The following is a 14,647-nucleotide window of genomic DNA, read 5'->3' as shown; positions in this document are numbered from 1 at the left end:
AAAGTCAAACGAACTAGAGCAACAGGAGGGAAGGGGGAGGGGACGGGGGGCGGGGGGCCCAAGCCGATGGGCCGGTCGACTGGAGGCCAGAGTTCACGCTTATTAAGGGAAAAAGCAACCTGCGCAAATGTAAGAATTGTTTTCAAGGCTCTGTCTAATAATGTAATATTGGAAAGAAAAATAAGCCTTGGAAAATGTGTGTGTAATTTTGATTTTCTTTGTCAGAACAGGCCACTAGAGGACCATGCCCACAGGACGGCCTGTCTGCTTTGGCTGCGGCCGTTGGTGACTGCTGCGGCCTAGCGCATCGCCGTGACTTCTGTGTCTCTTTGTTTCAGAAAAGTGAACAAGTGCTTCAGGGGCCGCTCTTGTCCGATCATTGTCCACTGCAGGCAAGTACAGCCGCACCCTGATAACGTGTGTTAATAATCGTCCACTGCAGGCAAGTACAGCTGCACCCTGATAACGTGTGTCCGCTGCCTCAAAAGTAAACACTGTTGGATATAGAAGCTCAGCTTCCTAATTGCTTAATAACATATCTAACTGGTGCTTCTTAAGGAAACAGAGAATAATAGCTTACTTTATGTTAAACCTCCTGGGGCCACTACACAAGCACCTTGAGATGGTGTGTGTGTGGTGTGGTGGGGTCTCAGCCCAACACCCTCTGCAGACCTGTGGAACCTGTGCCAAGCACTCGGGGCCACTGGTGGACAGGACAGAACCTGGAATCAAAGGAGTGGCCTTTGGGTGGAAGTTCAGCGGCTCGTGTCCTTGAGAAGGTTACACCAAGCCTGGAAGAGAGAGCCCCTGGAATAGAGCTCCCTCCGAGGGTGGGCTCTGCACCTGTCTGCACCAGTGAAGAAGTGTGCTCTATCTTCCAGAACGTCTCACAGGCTGTTCCCTCTGTCTGGGATAAAGAAGAACTAGGTCTCCAAAGACCAAACACCAAGTCTGCCCATTCCGTCAAGAGTATGTGCATGCGTGTGTGTACGTGCACTAGTCTGAGTGTGTGTCTGTGCATGTGTCTGGGTGTGCATTTCTGAGTGTGTGCATCCATCTGAGTGTGTGTGCGTGTGTGTGCATGCATCTGAGTGTGTGTCTCAGTGTGTCTGTGCATCTGCATGTGTGTGAGAATGTGAGTGTGTATGTGAGTGCATGCACACATCTGAGTGTATCTGTGTGGGTGTGTATGTGAGTGTGTGTGTCTGAGTGTGTGTTTGAGTGTGTATGTGAGTGCATGTGCCTGTCTGTGTGCCCCTGTGTGGGTGTGTATGTAAGTGTGTGTGTCTGTGTGGGTGTGTGTGTGTGAGTGTGTATGTGAGTGCATGCACACATCTGAGTGCACCTGTGTGGGTGTGTATGTGAGTGTGTCTGAGTGTGTATGTGAGTGCATGCACACATCTGAGTGTATCTGTGTGGGTATGTATGTGAGTGTGTATGAGTGTATGTGAGTGCATGCACACATCTGAGTGTATCTGTGTGGGTATGTATGTGAGTGTGTATGAGTGTGTGAGTGTGTATGTGAGTGCATGCACACATCTGAGTGTGCACCTGTGTGGTATGTATGTGTGTGTGTCTGAGTGTGTGTTTGGGTGTGTATGTGAGCGCATGCACACATCTGAGTGGTATGTATGTGTGTGTGTCTGAGTGTGTGTTTGGGTGTGTATGTGAGCGCATGCACACATCTGAGTGTATCTGTGTGGGTATGTATGTGAGTGTGTATGTCTGAGTGTGTGAGTGTGTATGTGAGTGCATGCACATCTGAGTGCACCTGTGTGGTATGTATGTGTGTGTGTCTGAGTGTGTGTTTGGGTGTGTATGTGAGCGCATGCACACATCTGAGTGTATCTGTGTGGGTATGTATGTGAGTGTGTATGTCTGAGTGTGTGAGTGTGTATGTGAGTGCATGCACACATCTGAGTGCACCTGTGTGGTGTGTATGTGTGTGTGTCTGAGTGTGTGTTTGGGTGTGTATGTGAGCGCATGCACACATCTGAGTGTATCTGTGTGGGTATGTATGTGAGTGTGTATGTCTGAGTGTGTGAGTGTCATGACACATCTGAGTGTGTGTGGTGTGTATGTGTGTGTGTCTGAGTGTGTGTTTGGGTGTGTATGTGAGCGCATGCACACATCTGAGTGTATCTGTGTGGGTATGTATGTGAGTGTGTATGTCTGAGTGTGTGAGTGTGTATGTGAGTGCATGCACACATCTGAGTGCACCTGTGTGGTGTGTATGTGTGTGTGTCTGAGTGTGTGTTTGGGTGTGTATGTGAGCGCATGCACACATCTGAGTGGTGTGGGTATGTATGTGAGTGTGTATGTCTGAGTGTGTGAGTGTGTATGTGAGTGCATGCACACATCTGAGTGCACCTGTGTGGTGTGTATGTGTGTGTGTCTGAGTGTGTGTTTGAGTGTGTATGTGAGTGCATGCACACATCTGAGTGCACCTGTGTGGTGTGTATGTGTGTGTGTCTGAGTGTGTGTTTGAGTGTGTCGTGTGTGTCCGTGAGGGAGGAGGAGTACAGAGTGGTTTGGATCCCTGGGAAGTGAACCAGAACACCCTTGACCCGCCCAAGGAGCAGCTCCGGTTGGCGTTGGTTCCGAGGCTGGTCTGGGAGGAGCCTTCAGCGGCCGGCATGTCACTGGGGCACCAGTGACCTCGGCGTGGCTGTGTCCCCACTCAGTAGTGCTATGCGGAGTTGTTCTCTTTCTACCTGAGCCTTTTTCTGCTCTTTGAGAAATACGTTGACACCAAACCCAGTGACTCTTTGCTGTGAAAGGACAACCGACAGGCTTCCGGGCTACCAGCTGGCTGGCAGGTCTGAGACAGAGCAGACGCAGTGGCCATGCAGGCCCCCGGGTCCTGAAACGGAGACGCTTCCCTGCCAAGTCAGCGGGTTCCGCCAGGGGTGCCCATGGGCGGGGGACAGCCTGCTGGGCTGACAGCCCTCTCAAGGCACCGCACAAGAGAGCAGAGACGCCAGGCCGCCGCCTGAAAGGCTGCCTTCCTTTCCTGTTGCCGCCTGCTGCTGAGCCACGGCTTGGAACACTCTCACAACCCTCGTCCAGAGGAGGACTTTCCACTGGGGCCGAGGGAGGCTGCAGGGAGGCTGGAGGAGGTGATGGGGGCCCGGACGCGCCCCCCGCGGTGGAGCAGATGAATGGGTGGAGGACCTGCCTCCATGGGGTGGGCCTGCCGAGGCCTGCACCCAGCCTTCCTCCCCCGCAGCCAGCCCCCTGCAGGCTCCGAAAACAAGTGCCATCAGCTCCAACACTGCAAGCCAGTTCTTTATTTCCTTTTTTCCTGACAAAATTTGCTGAATCTTTGACCAAAGAGGGGAGAAAAAGGGAAGAAAGGAACAAATCAACACAGGCACAATAGCTAATCCGTAGCACAGCCCGGAAGAAAGCTTCATCTCCTCCCTCCCCTCCCTCCTCCTCCTCCCCTCCTCCTCCCTCCTCTTCCTCCCCTCCCCCTCCTCCCCTCCTCCTCCCTCCTCTTCCTCCCCTCGCCCTCCTCCCTTCCCTTCCTTTCCTCCCCCTCCCTCCATTCCCTCCTCACCTTCCTCCCCTCCTTTTCCTCCCTCCCCCTCCCCTCCCTCTCCTCCATTCCCTCCTCCCTCCCCCCTCCTCCCTCTTCCCCTCCATCCCTTCCTCCCTCCCCCTCCTCCCTCCCCCCTCCATTCCCTCCTCCCCCTCCCACCCTGACCCCCCATGCCCAGCTCTGTGTCTCTTCCTCTCCAGGTCCCCGCCCTCCCCTCCTCCCATGGGCCCCCTGGGCCGCGAGGGCACACGCTGTCGTGGGCATGTGGGGCGTGGGGGCAGCGTGACCTGTCGCATCCTCACCTCTCTCCTTCTGTTGACAGTGACGGCGCTGGCAGGAGTGGCACCTACGTCCTGATCGACATGGTTCTCAATAAGATGGCCAAAGGTAAGAGTCGGAAGGGGCTGCTCTGTGAGGCTCCAGCCGGATGGTGTTGCCATGGCAACCTCGGTGCAGCAGTCACAGAAAGCCATGGGGAAATTAGCCTGTTGTCCCTTTTCTGAATCGCAGGGAAGCTGTTTGCAGCAAGCATGTTCATTTCTGAGGGTCCTCCTTTGTCACCACCTCCGCCCGGGGTCGCATGCCAGGCTCAGGGCGCAGTGGGCGATCGGCATCCTGTGTTAACATCACAAGTGGGGAGAAGGCCATCTTGATCTTCCAGGGCTGCGGTGGCTCAGAAGAGCCTTAAACAAACCCTCCCTGTTGTTAGAACTATATTTGCAAAATTCAGAGCCTAGACTCTCTGGTGGAGACTGTCTCTGCAGGAGACCCCCTTTATCTCTGGTGGAGACTGCCTCTGAAGTAGCCCCACTTCAGACACCCTGCGTGTAACAGCGTCTGGGTGCTTGGGCTCAGAGGACTATGACCTGAGCACAGAGCCTGGGTGAGCTTGTGGCTTGGGTGGGATTTAGCCCCCGAGAGTGCGGGGACTGAGGGGGCTGGCGGCTCCCCAGTGTGCTCCACACGCCAGACCTGTGAGGTGTCCCCTGCGAGGCCAGCACACCCCAGAGCCAAGTGGGAGATCCCCTTGGACCCGCCTCTGGGGGAACCAGGCACATGTCAGCGGGGAGACCCCAGCCTGACCTGCGGGGCCCCTCCTTGTCCTCAGCCTCTGGGGACTTGGGAAGGGAGCCCTGGGATGGGCGCCATCTCCCGGTCTCCTTCCCGCCTGAGAAAACCCCATCTCCTCTACGTGGGCACACACCCATGCACACACTCACACGTGTGTCCTTAGTGGGGGCACCTGGCTTCCAGGAACCCACCCTTCACCCTTTGCCTGGCAATAAGAGCAGACACCAGTTGTAGAAATGGGTTTCTATACATCGTCAGACAAGTGCCAGCAACTCTGAACCAGGCATCTTTCTTACTCCATCTTCTCCTGGTTAAAAGAAAAGCAGAAAAGCAGAACACACTTCTAGCCCAAGGATATATGGTTGCATGAAGATGAAACGATGGCCGTCGCGTTACGCCCAGGACTACAGAGCACGGTCAGGTTCCGAGCCGCCAGGGCCCAGGCAGCCCCCACCCAGTGGGTGCCGCAGGCTCCCTGCCGGCTTCAGGGTCCAGGGGACAGTGGGCCCGGCTTGTACACCAGAGGGTGTTTCTCACACCCTGAGGCAGTGCTGAGGCATGCAGACAAAGAACCAGCAAACCGGATGCAAACAACGGCTCTTGATAACGTGGCTTGGTCTTAGAGCCGCAAAGCTAACTCCAGTGGGAAGGTCGTTTGTGCCTCTCCATCTCATCAACTGGGTCTGTCTCTTCATTTGCAAGCGCACGGTTTCTGCAAACCCAGAGTCTCCGTGGGTCTCCTGCCTCCTCCCACCCTTGCCCCCCAACCCCCGCCACCAGGCCCAGAGTGCTTCCACCTGATAAACCAAACACCTTCCGAGACTGTGGATCGTCTCGCACATTTGAGGAGACATCTGTGTGTGCAGGCAGGTGACACGCAGCCTCACGGGCACACACCGCCACGTGGAGTCCAGCTCCCCCCGAGGAGCGGGCCCCAGCAGTGCTGGAGGGGGTCGGTGTCCAGCTCGCTGGTGTGACAGCACGGGGCGCTGAGCAGAGCCACAGCCCAGGGCAGGCGGCGGCGACTCCCCATCCCAGCTGGGCCCCCTCATTCAGCGGCCCGTCCGCCTGCCGCGTCCTGTCAGATTCCACTGGAAGTGCAGGCTGGCGGCAACAATGTGAGCCCAGCCGTGTGGAACCGGCCCGGGAGGGCGGGTGCTGAGCCCTTTCTGAGATCGGTCACCCCTCACTCTGCCCCTGACCTGCTCCCCTCTGCCCGAGGGGCCCACACTGAGCCATCCCCTGACCCGGGGCCCGGCCGCGGTCTCGGGGCAGATCAAAGGGCAGGGTGGCCCCTCGGCCAGCGAGGGGCCCTTTCCCGGGCCTTCCCAGCCAGCAGCCACCAGGGTTTTGTCCTGGGCCCGGCCGCGCGGCCCCGGGCGGTGGGGGTGCCTTTGTCTGGCCTGAGAAGCCGGAGGCCCGACTGCCCGCCTGTGCTCATCAAATGATCAAAGGCCGCAGGCCTAGACACGAAAGCTTTCTTCCCGTCTCCTTCTCTTAAAAGGAATGAATTGCAGAAGGACCTGAGAAGGCCTCTCCTGCAGCCGGGCCCGTCAGCCCTGGCCCCCAGGGCCGCGGGGACGCTCCGCAGCCGTCGGGACCCCGCCCGGGGCCTGGTGTGTGTGCTCCGCCAGCCGGAGGGAAAGCAGGAAACCCCGGGAAGTCCTTCTGCGTGTTTTTCCTGTGGCCCCAGACACATTTCTAACTCAGGGTTAACGTCTTGGGTAGAATCAGGGTTTGATAGCGTTCCCCTCTCGCGGATGAAAGTGCAGCAACTCTGGCTTTGCAGCCAAGGTACTTTCCAAGCTGTGCCTTTTACATTGTCCAAGACGTCTCTTCGCCCAGGGTTTTTCATATTTCGCCACAATTTTTTAAATGAATGGAGAGCGCCAGACAAATGGGGGGGCTTCCCAAGGATCACGTTGGCTGGGTTATCGGGAGGCGGCAGCTTCGCTGGCTGAGGGCCACTCGGCAGGAGCCCCACCGGCTGTGCCGCCTGAGCCCCAGCCACTGGGGTGTCCGCAGGCCCGGGCCAGCCTGGGAGCCTGTTCCTTTTGTTTGGCGGGAGCTGCAGGACTGGGATTTCATTGCATGACGCAGAGTGTGGGCCCGAGTCCACAGGTGCGCCTGGAGACGCCCAGGAAGCTCGCGTCAGCTGGGAGCTGCTTCTAAATGGTCTCAGCACGGAGCGTGAGTGGATGTCCGGCGCCTGTGTGGCCGTCTGTCCAGCCCCTGGTCTCTGTCCTCGGCAAGCTCACCCATTTCCCGTTTCCCCGTCACATGGTGGCATCGGTGAACATCTCCTCTTCCACGGGGGCGTATAACCTCCCCTGTGCCCCCGTCTCTGTGGCTCCGACGTCTCCAGGGACCTCGAGTGGGTGGAAGCACACGGGTGTGCCCCTCCGTGTCTGGCTTCTCTCTGAGTGTCACGTCCTGGGGCTGACCGTGCTGTAGCAGGTGTCAGGACCGCCTCCCTGGTTGAGGCGGAGTAACATCCCCCCGGGACGGACCACGCTTACCTTGTTCACCGTCTGTCCGGGCACACGGGTTCCCTGCATCTTTCAGCTACTGAATCACGACTACTCCAATCATGCTGTGCAAGTATCTGTCTGGTTTCTGCTTTCAGTTCTTTGGGGTGAAATACCCAGAGTGGAATTGCTGGGTCGTGTGGTCTTGTTCTGATTTCTCGAGGAGCTTGCGTTACTGTTTTCCACGGCAGCTGCACCGTTTTCCGCCCCCAACAGCAGCGCACGGGCCAGGGCTGTGGCCAGCGTCCCCGCACCAGCTCGCACACCGTCGTTCCCTGGGGCTTCGGCAGTAGCCACCCCGGTGGCCGTGAGGTCTTGCTGCGGTTTTGCTTTGCATTTTCCTGGAGACTAGAAATGTCGAGTGTCTTTTCGTGTGTGTTGGCCCTTTGTATATTTGCTTTGGGGAAATGCCTATTCGAGTTCTTTTCTTCCGTCTTTTAACTGGGCTGTTGGTTTGGTTGCTCTTGTGCTGTGGGCGTTCTTTATATATTGAGGATATCAGCCCCTTACCAGATATGTGGTGGTGCAAGTACTTCCTCCCATCCTGGGAGAAATAACATTTCTCCTTGAACTTTAAAACCCAGCGCTCCTCCAGAGTTGTGCTGCTCAGTCAGCAGCCGCCAGTCACAGGCGGCAGCTTCGTGGTGAGGTTAAAACGCTGGCCACGTGCTGAGCGCCCAGTAGCACAGGTGCCCAGGGCCTGCCACGCACACGGTGCGGAGAAGGCCTCCCGGCAGGACGCCCCGTGCAACAGCTCTGCTCCGGGGAATGTGCCGAGGGGCTCATGCATGCGTGTCCAGACCACTGTCTCTCTGTCTCCCTGGGCCCCTCGCCCTGCGCCTCCTCTTCTGTAACCCCTTGACTGGTCTCTTCTGCTCATGGCAGCCGGTGAGATGTGAGAGTGGCCCCAGGAGACCCCTCTCTCGGGGCCACACTGGCTCTTTCCTGCAGGACCCGGGTCCCGGCCCTGACTGTGGGGTAGGCGCCCCTCCCCAGCCCTTTCCCCTCTCACAGGTCCTTCTGCTCTTCTCGGCCACCACCACCATCCTGTTCCTCCCTTCAGCAAATACTGGGCTGAACCACAGAAGTGCCATTCCACCCTGCTATTAACTGAGCACCAGGTCTACACGACGAGCAAGACGGGAGGCGAGCCCACCCTCCTGGGGCCTGCACTCCGTGGAGAGAAACAGGCGGTGTCCACAGCTCAGTGGGCTGCTGAGCACCATCGAGGCCCTGGGGTGCAGGGCTGGGGTCTACTTTGCCCCCATTGCAGAGTCTCGTGTGCATCTGTACCCCATCCTCACAGCACCAAGGGCCCTCAGGGCTCACCGATTCTGACACCTGGTTGCAAACTGAGAAAGCAGATCTCCAAGGTTTGGGGACTTGTTGGGAAGCACCCAGCTGGCCGGGCAATGCAGAGCCCTGGTCTTGCTGCAAAGTGGCCGAGCCCCAGTGGCTGGCGGGGGGGTCAGCACAGCAGAGATGCCACCAGGCTGCATGGTCCAGGGCCAGGGTGGAGCAGGCAGCGGGTCTGTCACAGCCGCAGCGGAAACTCCGCCAGGGAGGGGAGACAGAGATCGGACGACAGGGCCCTGGAACCGCCGGCTCGCTGATTCGGGTCTGCCTGGCGCCAGGGGGAAGGAACACATAGAGCTGGTCCCGGCAGGACTGATTGGGCACCTCTGGACAAGAGGGCTGGGGGGGCAGGACCCCAGGGGTCTGTGCCCACGGGGCTCTGCAGGCAGGGCTGAGCTGACCCCAGCCGTGGACGACCCTTCCACGGGCCTGACTGATTGGGAGAGGCAGGCTGCAAAGAGCAGGGTACGTCGGGAAAAACATCTCACTTTTTATGTTTGGCTGAAGCACGAAGACCCAGCAGAAAATGGATTCTATAGACCGGTCTGCCTTCTGCGTGGCTTCAAGGTGGTAAGACCCCGTCTCCAGCTTGTTGGAGTTTCAGGCTGAGAGAAGCGTTCAGAACCAGGGAGAAGAGAGTCTTCCTTTTGCGTGGAGAACTCGTGTCCCATGAGGTGACAGGCGCCCACCTCTTCCCTCGTCTGTCTCTCCGTTTGGAGCTGAGACTCAGGTCAGGGAGGGCGGGGGTGGGGACCCAGGAGCAGCGTGGCCGGGGTGTGACCAGGCCTGGGTGACATGATGCACAAAGTGAGTTTAACCGGAGAGGAATGAGACGAAACGGAACCAGCTGTTCCTGGAAAACTTCCCGACAAGCCCATCGTCTGATCCGGATGGGGTGTGACCAGGCCTGGGTGACATGATACACAAAGTGAGTTTAACCGGAGAGGAATGAGACGAAACGGAACCAGCTGCTCCTGGAAAACTTCCCGACAAGCCCATCGTCATCGGAGAGGAATGAGACGAAACGGAACCAGCTGCTCCTGGAAAACTTCCCGACAAGCCCATCGTCTGATCCGGATAGTTTTGTGAACCGTATCCTGCAGTTTGCCTCCGAAATGGTCTCCAGCCTGTGGATCGGGCCTGGGCAGGTACAGCTGACGGTTCTTCCCTCTCTCCCACCTGCTGACAGGTGGGCAGGGGCCCCGCGCACCTCGGACCACAGCAGGGGCTCCTGGCCGGTGTGGCCGTCCGCCCCCTGTGCCTCTCAGGGGTCAGACCCGCCCACATGGCCCCCAGGCTCCTCCTCTCTCCTCACTCACCCGATGAGAAGCCAGGAACCTGCTGGACCCCCTCTGCTGCCGGTTCCGGGCCGTCACTCTCCTCCTCCCCTGGACAGGCAGCAGCCAACCTGTCCACTCGTCCCCAAACCCAGACTGTCCCCGTCCCCATGAGTGTCGTCCCCATCTGTCCTGCTGGCCCTGGCAGGCCTGGCTCTCCGTGTTCAGTGGCATCACTTCAGCTCAGAGGCCCAGAGAGTCCTCCTGCCACACAGGTGCCCTGCAGAGCCATGTGGCCACTCTGATCCTGGCTGCCTCCCCAACCCCACGCATCGTCTCCCTGGAGGCCTCTGAGGCCCAGGAAGACTGCCATGCCCCAGCCTCTTTCAGCAATAGTTCACAGCTCCTCACCAGGCAGTGAGGGTCTGTCTCTGCTCCTGCCAAGAACCGCTCATCCCTTGCGGGTGGTGGGCAGTCGCAGAGCACAGCCACCCAGTCGCTGGACAGTGGCGGGCCAAACACCGTGTTAAGGACTCAGGCCTGCGCTCTGAGCAGGCAGCGGGGTCGGGAACCAGGTCACTTTGCATCAGTGACCCCCCAAAAACCTCCCGTAGAATGTTCTATGACAAGTGCTGATGTCCGTGCTGCCCTCAGGAGCTCACAGATCCCCTGGGCCTCCCTGGGCCCCTGCGTCTCCTTTCACCAGGAGAGGAGGCCCGAGGAGTCCTTAGAACAGGGTCTGGAGCTGCCGTCCGCTGAGAAACTGGATGGTCCAGCCCCCAGCCAGGCCGCGAGCTGGCCACACACTCAGCTTCTAAACCGGAAATAGACTTGGGGCCGAGGGGCCAGGGGGGCAAGGAGGGCCTGCGATGGGGTTCGGGGGGCCGCTTGGCATCCAGCTCCCCTGGAGCACTCGTCCCACAGTCCACGGGAAACAAGGGTCTCCCTGCTCAGGGCAGCCGTTGGTCTGTGAGGCCTGGCTGCCAGCACTTCTGCCCTCATGCTGTGACCCTGCAGGGACTCAGGAGCGTGTCCAGGGCCCCACGTGCCGGTCCTGGGGGAGATGGGGCCGGTGGAGTGGGGGGAGGGTGCCCTCAGAGACCCCTGCTCCTGAAGCCTCCGTGTCACTGAGGACTCAGAGGACTCCGTGGGTCCCCCGCCTCTTCTCTGCAGCCACAGACATCGCCCAGATGACCACTCGCTGTCCCCTCGGAACTCTGACTTGTCCACTGGGGACCCGAGTGTGTCCCGCACGGCTCCCTGTGTCACTCAGGCCATGGTGCTGGGAGGTAGTGAGGTCCCCGTGGTGGAGGTCTCTGCCTCTGTGTGGCCCAACTGTGACTGCGGGGCGGGGTGTGGGGGGGAATCAGGGGGCGGGGTTAGGGGATGATCAGGGGCAGGGTTGGGGGTGATCAAGGAGCAGGGCAGGGCTAGGGGTGGTCAGGGGGCGGGGTTGGGGTGGTCAGGGGCGGGGTTGGGGTGATCAGGGGGCAGGGTTGGGGTTGACCAGGGGGCGGGGTTCGGGTGATCTAAACAGGGAGCGAGTGTCTGGCGACTCAGGCCTCTCAGCTTCTCCTGGCCTTCCCACCCACTCTTCCTCTACGAGTTTAACAGTCGCTCCTTCCCAATGGCCTGCGTCTACAGTGGCCAAGATTTGGAGGTATCCCAGTTTCTCCTGAAAAAATGTTTTCGAGTTAGCTTCTAAAAGCTTGAGAAGTACCTGGGCTGTTTGGGTTCTGAGGTCCCCAGTTATCAGTGAACAAGATGCTCATTTGTCTCCTTCATCCCAGCGAAACCTCATGAAAGGGAGGTTACAGTTAATCTAGAGAGCCTGCAAAAAGTCGTCCTGGTTGTAATTTTGACAGCTCTTCCATCGATTCAGAGCGTCCAGAAACATGAAGTAGAAACTGCTTGGCACGGAAGACCCAGGACAGAGCATGCGTGTGTGTGTGTGTGTGTGTGTGCGCGCGCGTGCGTGCGCACCCCTAGGAGGCGTGTGGGAGCTGCCTCCCGTGTGCACAGTGTGAGCATGCGTGCGTGTGTGTGTGCGTCAGCGTGGGGCTGAGGTCTGGAGGGGGGACCCCCACCTGGAGGCACCCGGAGTGGGAGGAAGGCTGCCCTCTGGCTGCGGTGACAGCCACTCGGGCCGACCGCCGGTGAGGACTCGCACAGCCCCTGCCCGTCACTGCCCAGCCCTTCCTTCCAAAATGGAGCTCAGCCAAAGAGCACAGACCCTGGGGCCCAGCTCAGCACACGGACAGCTCCGCCCCGGCCCTGGTCCCTTCAGGTGTATTTAGCATTTCCTGGGTCCCCCCAGAGAGTGGAGTTGAGACAGTTTCCTCCCGCAAAATTCAGACCTTTCTGTCTTGTGCACTCGACACGTGGTGTCTTTTATGCTGCAGAGAAAAGGATGCATTGCATCCCTGCGGTGTGGTTCGCGAAGCCTTCTGGGTTAAAGTCTGACCAGAAGGTATTTCTGTTTCTGACATGACGTCACCGAGGACGCCGTGGACGTGCTGCAGAAGGGAGAGACGAGGCTGGCTCCTGCCCACGCGCTGCGGCCCCTCGGTCACATGGGAGGAGGCGACGCGGCCAAGACCGCGAGTCCCACGCCTCCCTCTGCCCGCTGGCCAGCCCCAGGAGAAATCAGCGCAGGCCTGGGGACGAGGCGCGGTGGCCTATTTGCTTGGTTTTCTCCCACTTCGAATTGATTCTCTCATCATAAAAAAAAGCAGTTTTAATATCTTTAATATTAGTGCTCTTTTAATGTTTCTCATTTAATGGTTACTACTTCTATCTAAAGCTTAAAAAACCTCTGTTGTCCTAAAAACGCATTTAACCAATATATGAACTCCAGAGCCGATGGCCCCTGAGTGCCTCAGGAAGCCAAAGCCCCAGCTATCCCTATGTACAGAGTGGTGCCTGGGATGGCAGCAGGCCAGGCTCTCTCAGGACCCAGCCGGCCAGCCCGTGTGCCTGGAGTCTGCAGCATGCCCATGGGGTCGTGGGCACCGGGAGAGATGGGTCAGGCTGGACGCTCACCTCGTATGTTGCTGGGTGCACACCCACAGGCTGCATCCACCTCGGTTGCACATTCGTGGAGTCACCAGCTTAAACTGACCATGGAACCACTTACATACATTTGTCTCGCGTCTGAACAGTGGTGACTCTCTCCAGTAGAAGATGCTGGAAGCCTGTCCTCCGAACCACACCGTGCACTCCCCTGTATTGGTAAAAACCCATCTTCTATCTGAGTTTTATTTGCATCTGTGAAGACTGAGCACTGAAGAATTGATGCTTTCAAACTGTGGTGCTGAAAAAGACTCTTGAGAATCCCTTGGACTGCAAGGAGATCAAACCAGTGAATACTAAAGGAAATCAGCCTTAATATTCATTGGAAGGACTCTTGCTGAAGCTCCAATACTTTGGCCACCTGGTGCGAAGAGCTGACTCATTGGAAAAGATTTTGATGCTGGGAAAGATTGAAGACAGAAGAAGGCGACGACAGGGGATGAAATGGTTGGATGGCATCACTGAGTCAATGGATATGAGTTTGAGCAAGCTCCAGGAGATGGAGAAGGACAGAGGAGTCTGGCTTGCTGCAGTCCGTGGGGTCGCAAAGAGTCACTATTCACATGCCTGTCGACCTGGGCAGCGCACCACGTGTATCTGTTCGCCTGGACTCTAATGTGTGGTCAGTAGACTGGGATTTGTAGAAAGGACTCCAGCTGAATGTGCTCAAGGGAGCTTCCTACGTGCTTGAGGGATTTAAGTAAATCCTTTTACCTTCGGTGAAGCCTGTTAGAAGGACACATGCCGCCCACCCCGCCCGCCCCGAGGCGGCCCGTCCACTCCTGCACCACGAGGTCACTGGATGCTCAGGGTCACTGAACCAGGTGCAGGGTCACACCTCCCCACCCCCCAGAAGAGCTCCTGCATGGGCGTGCTCTTAAGACGTCTCCCTGCACGCCTCAGGTGACTAATTACTCCAGTCCTAACGTGCAGGGAGACGGTAGCCCTGACCCACCTGATAAACCCATTCTGTCTGTTTCCAGCTACCCACTTTTAAGCATTCCTTTAATTTCCTCCACTGCAGAGTTTTGGGTTCGGGCTAAGCTTGATTCTGAGACATCGTGCCCTGGCATTTCATATTTTAAAGACCCCGTCCAGGGAAAACCTAATGACACCTTCTCTGTCCTCTTTGTCGCTTCCTCGCCCGGCATCGCTGCAGTACTGGTGACAGCTGACTGGAGGGTCGTCCCGACACTGCCCGGGGAGGGGACCTCCCGTGGCCCCACCTGGAGCCCTGCAGGGAGTGGCCTCAGGGCGACCAAGTAACGGGGGTCCAGGACCGCACGCCGGCTCTCCTGCTCAGACTGGCCTTCCGGAGACAAACGGCTGTTGGAAGAGTCTTTCAAACCAGTTTCAAGGCACAAGGATGCACCTGAGCAAACTTAAGAGAGAAGAGAGAGGGGTTAGGTCCAGGGCCCCAGACCCCTGAGGCTTTCACTGTAAAGGACTAGGCTCGTCTCCGTCTGAGAGGGGTTAGGTCGGGGCCCCGGACCCCTGAGGCTTTCACTGTAAAGGACTAGGCTCGTCTCCGTCTGATGAGAGGGGTTAGGTCGGGGCCCCGGACCCCTGAGGCTTTCACTGTAAAGGACTAGGCTCGTCTCCGTCTGATGAGAGGGGTTAGGTCGGGACCCGGACCCTGAGAGGCTTTCACTGTAAAGGACTAGGCTCGTCTCCGCCTGATGAGAGGGGGTTAGGTCGGGGCCCCGGACCCCTGAGGCTTTCACTGTAAAGACTAGGCTCGTCTCCGTCTGATGAGAGGGGGTTAGGTCGGGCCCCGGACCCTGAGGCTTTCACTGTAA

General features: G+C 58.2%; 1 protein-coding gene across 1 annotated transcript in view; it reads left to right on the top strand.

Moving 5' to 3' along the window:
• The window catches only part of PTPRN2 (protein tyrosine phosphatase receptor type N2), a 605,862-nt gene that overhangs the window by 582,632 nt on the left and 8,583 nt on the right, over positions 1-14,647 (top strand). Inside the window, exons 20-21 of the mRNA XM_070369001.1 lie at positions 339-392; positions 3,867-3,931. Of these exons, the coding sequence (XP_070225102.1) occupies positions 339-392; positions 3,867-3,931 (119 nt within the window). The remainder of the gene's footprint in view (positions 1-338; positions 393-3,866; positions 3,932-14,647) is intronic.

Source organism: Bos mutus, chromosome 4 (genome assembly GCF_027580195.1).
Source record: "Bos mutus isolate GX-2022 chromosome 4, NWIPB_WYAK_1.1, whole genome shotgun sequence".
NCBI classification, from domain to species: domain Eukaryota; kingdom Metazoa; phylum Chordata; class Mammalia; order Artiodactyla; family Bovidae; genus Bos; species Bos mutus.
The sequence above is the reverse complement of the archived record's forward strand: the minus strand, read 5'-3'. Positions and strand labels throughout refer to the sequence as shown.